The 4,169-nt window shown below is 35.9% G+C and overlaps 2 protein-coding genes across 3 annotated transcripts in view; one reads left to right on the forward strand and one right to left on the reverse strand.

Moving 5' to 3' along the window:
* ten1 (TEN1 subunit of CST complex) overlaps nt 1–3,475 on the reverse strand; it is a 13,319-nt gene extending 9,844 nt beyond the window's left edge. Inside the window, exon 1 of the mRNA XM_016505480.1 lies at nt 3,260–3,475. Within this exon, the coding sequence (XP_016360966.1) occupies nt 3,260–3,348 (89 nt within the window). The 5' untranslated portion in view covers nt 3,349–3,475. The remainder of the gene's footprint in view (nt 1–3,259) is intronic.
* Nucleotides 3,476–3,882: 407 nt separating this feature from the next.
* acox1 (acyl-CoA oxidase 1, palmitoyl) overlaps nt 3,883–4,169 on the forward strand; it is a 24,030-nt gene continuing 23,743 nt past the window's right edge. For both annotated transcript variants that reach the window (XM_016505478.1, XM_016505479.1), the window contains exon 1: nt 3,883–4,123. In XM_016505478.1, coding sequence (XP_016360964.1) covers nt 4,015–4,123 — 109 coding nt within the window. In that variant the 5' untranslated portion in view covers nt 3,883–4,014. The remainder of the gene's footprint in view (nt 4,124–4,169) is intronic.

Genomic DNA, 4,169 nt, shown 5'->3' on the forward strand with positions numbered 1-4,169 from the left:
TTTTGGATCCGTGGCCAGGCAACTCCCCGGATCTCAATCCCATAGAGAACCTGTGGTCAGTCCTCAAAAGGCGAGTGGACAAGCAGAAGCCCACAAATTCACGGGTTGCCATCAATACCTTTACATTCCTGTGTTTATATGATATGAGGATAGTTTTACTCAAATGAAACGGTAAAATGCTCATGAAGTGACTCTCAGAGCAGTTCTGGAGATGTTGTTCTTGTATTTATGTCCTCATTAGTGAGATGGCAGACGTTAATATCACCAGAAGCGGCACGCACGCTTCAGTACGAGTAGTACACAAAACCGCGCATCTGCGCCATTCATTAACACATAGACACGCAGAATTCATATTTAAATAGTCGTTGTGCGGCTTAATATTCACAAATACTAGTGGGAGTGGGAGTGTGCTCACTTGTGTGCACGCATCGGGGCGGAACTCCGCTGTGAGAGCGCGACCATGTAACGTAGAGACAGAATTGACATGCCGTCGTATAAATAAGATAAATAACATAAGGCTATTTAGTTTGTTTAATAAAAGAACAAGGTACATATCTGTTCTATAGGAAAGGTAACTTTAAATAACTTCTGTTGTGATCTGGCGCTATAGAGAAAATAAAATTAACTTGACCTTCAAGGGGCTGCCCCCCTAATATAATGGCAGGGGAAACACTGCTCAGTACATTATATTACCTACTAATATATTCACACACACACACACACACACACACACACACGTAGGACTTTAACTTCACTACATTTGAAAGACAAATATCAAACTTTTTACTCCACTACATTTCTATCAAGGACCTAAAAGTTGTCACTATGCAGCAGCTTTGAAAGTCAGTGGGTGATTTTTTTTTCTTCTCTGAAATGTGACTCTTTTTTTTTTATCAGTAATCAGTAATTTTTAACAGCCTATCGGTAATCACTCTTGTCGGGTTATGTGATGTGATTTCTCAGAATTTTTTAAACACTGACCAGTTGCAATTGTGATATTTATTTATAACAATTCAATAATAAGAATATTGTGGTATAATTTAGACAAAATATTGTCTGATTTTGCAAAATTGTGTAAATGAAAATATTACCTATAAACCACAGGAGAACTTTTGTGCGTCTCCTAAAAAAACACAAGGTGTTTGACTTGATGCAGCATTGCACAGACCATTCTGTGTAAGACATCAAAGTACCACAAGAGCAATTAGAGAGCAATTTTTGAAATTTTTGTTTTGATGTCAAATAAATCTTGCTGTTTTGCTTTTTTGATAAGCAGTGTTGCTGTTGTAAAGTTATACAGCTACAGTTGTGTTGCTGGGGTTTTAAAGCAGTTTTTTTTTTCTTATCAATCTGTATTTACAGCCATTTCAGTCTACTTGGCTCAAATGTGGATGAATGGCTACATGTAGATGTGTGCACACACTGCCAGAGCTGTGTGAGATCACTATGCTGCTGTTTTGGGGGTGGGTAGTGGTGTTAAATAAAACGTTTTTGTTTTTTTTGTCAACTCACTTGTTTCATTTCTATTGGTTTGTAACATTCTAAAAGCTCTTTATTCCAAAGATACTGCAAGCTAGTCAGTGTATTCAGTAGGCGTAATATATTGTAAGTTGTTTCAGAGGCATAAGGTATTGCAAGTATTACATACAACAATAACAAAACAAAAGCGCATTGACATAAAAAAGGAAATTTACTTTTGGTACTTAAGTACTTTTAAAAGCAAGTACTTCTGTACTTTTACTTAAGTAAAAATCTGTCTTTACAACTTTTACTTAGAACTTTTGTGCGTCTCCTAAAAAAACACAAGGTGTTTGACTTGATGCAGCATTGCACAGACCATTCTGTGTAAGACATCAAAGTACCACAAGAGCAATTAGAGAGCAATTTTTGAAATTTTTGTTTTGATGTCAAATAAATCTTGCTGTTTTGCTTTTTTGATAAGCAGTGTTGCTGTTGTAAAGTTATACAGCTACAGTTGTGTTGCTGGGGTTTTAAAGCAGTTTTTTTTTTCTTATCAATCTGTATTTACAGCCATTTCAGTCTACTTGGCTCAAATGTGGATGAATGGCTACATGTAGATGTGTGCACACACTGCCAGAGCTGTGTGAGATCACTATGCTGCTGTTTTGGGGGTGGGTAGTGGTGTTAAATAAAACGTTTTTGTTTTTTTTGTCAACTCACTTGTTTCATTTCTATTGGTTTGTAACATTCTAAAAGCTCTTTATTCCAAAGATACTGCAAGCTAGTCAGTGTATTCAGTAGGCGTAATATATTGTAAGTTGTTTCAGAGGCATAAGGTATTGCAAGTATTACATACAACAATAACAAAACAAAAGCGCATTGACATAAAAAAGGAAATTTACTTTTGGTACTTAAGTACTTTTAAATGCAAGTACTTCTGTACTTTTACTGAAGTAAAAATCTGACTTTACAACTTTCATTTGTAATGGAGTAATATTTGACCAGCAGTATCTGTACTCTCACTCAAGTAATGGAGTTGTGTACTTTGTCCACCTCTGCCAAAAATGCATATTAAAGAGCCAGTTGATTGAAACGCTATGAAATACAAGCACTGCTAGTGCATATGTTAGAGTGACCAGACGTTTTTTTTGGTGTCCTGTCCACAGAAATTTCCCTTTTTACAGCACTTTTAAAACACCCCACAAATGCACAGCAAACACAATTATTATTATTATATTTTTTTCAAATTACATGTTTTTGGTTTATGTTTGTAAATCTGGTTATAATAATATTTTCACCTGTATGCTTTTTGTGATTTTTGGTGAATTAAAATCAGCCAGGGTCAGTTTAAACCACCAACATCGTGATAATTATTAATTATAACAACAGCATTATGAAAACCATATCAATCCCCAGTTTTTAATTGTATAACAACATAACAAGTAAGATTTAAATATTTTGACCACTGAAATAGGAAATGTTCCTGGTTTTCATTTCAGAAGTCTGTTCACCTCAACACATGTTTACTGGTATTGAAACAAAAATACAACATACAAACATATTTTACAAACAGCCTTAAATTGTATGACTCTTTTGAATCAGTTTTACATGAACATTAAGAAAGGTTACTCAAAATATAACCTACTACACTAGGATCAAAGCTATTTTTATCAGTAATAAATACGGATGTTCGCAGCACTTTTCTGACTAGATTTGACATTTAAATTAAAGATATAGTGGGGTTAAATAAATAAAAATCGCACCTAAAAAAACTGACAACTTTAACGAGTAGACCGACCTGCCATACGTTCGCACTGAAGCACCATCTTTCACCAGGTCAGTATTGATCTCCCAGAGGAAGTGAAACACGGCTGGAGGAGGCAGCATTTCATATATTCAGTTTAACCATGCACCTAGAGGCTTGGGTCATTGGAAATTAATAGTATTTTAGATACTCGGCACATTAAGACAACAGCGCCATGCCACAGAGTCACGTGACACGTCACCAGGCAGGAAAGAGGTATGAGGGCTCTGGCGCACTTCCACATACATTTTATGAATTGGCCAAGCATCAGTATGTTCATTTATTTATTTGCTTATGTTTTATTTACATCATAGTTATTTGTATGTATTATTTACGTTTTATTTATTTTGTGTTTATGTATTTTGCGTTCACCATTCCTTTTTTTCAACAATAAATACAAAGTCAAAAGGGACGTAATTCACCCGTTTGTTATGCATCTTAAAACGTAGTTTTTTTTTAAATAATAACAATCCGGAATTATGACTCTTTTGCCTTATTGCTGGGAGATACCAACCTCCGCGGCTCAACCATTGGAGAAAGCGTACGTTAACTGTAAACTTGGATCACGTGTGTCTTGATAACCAATTTGTTAACGCTTCTATTGGTCAACTTACAACTGACGTCAAAATTCGCCCTCCTTCGAGGAAGTAACAAACCCCAGTAGGCCAGAGTTGAAACGTTATACAACATAAATAAAAGCACACAAAGCAGAAGGCACGTCGCCCAGAAGGAGCTCCAACGGAACAGTCATGAATCCTGATATTAGCCGTGAACGTGAAAATGCATCTTTTAACCTGGAGATCCTTACGAACATTCTGGATGGTGGTGCAGAAAAGACACGCAGGAGGAGAGAAATAGGTCAGCTGTGATCAGAATTATCCGATTTCATCTGTATTGTATATAA

The sequence above is a fragment of the Sinocyclocheilus anshuiensis genome, unplaced genomic scaffold (assembly GCF_001515605.1).
Source record: "Sinocyclocheilus anshuiensis isolate Anshui unplaced genomic scaffold, SAMN03320099.WGS_v1.1 scaffold1039, whole genome shotgun sequence".
In the NCBI taxonomy this organism is placed as follows: Eukaryota; Metazoa; Chordata; class Actinopteri; order Cypriniformes; family Cyprinidae; genus Sinocyclocheilus; species Sinocyclocheilus anshuiensis.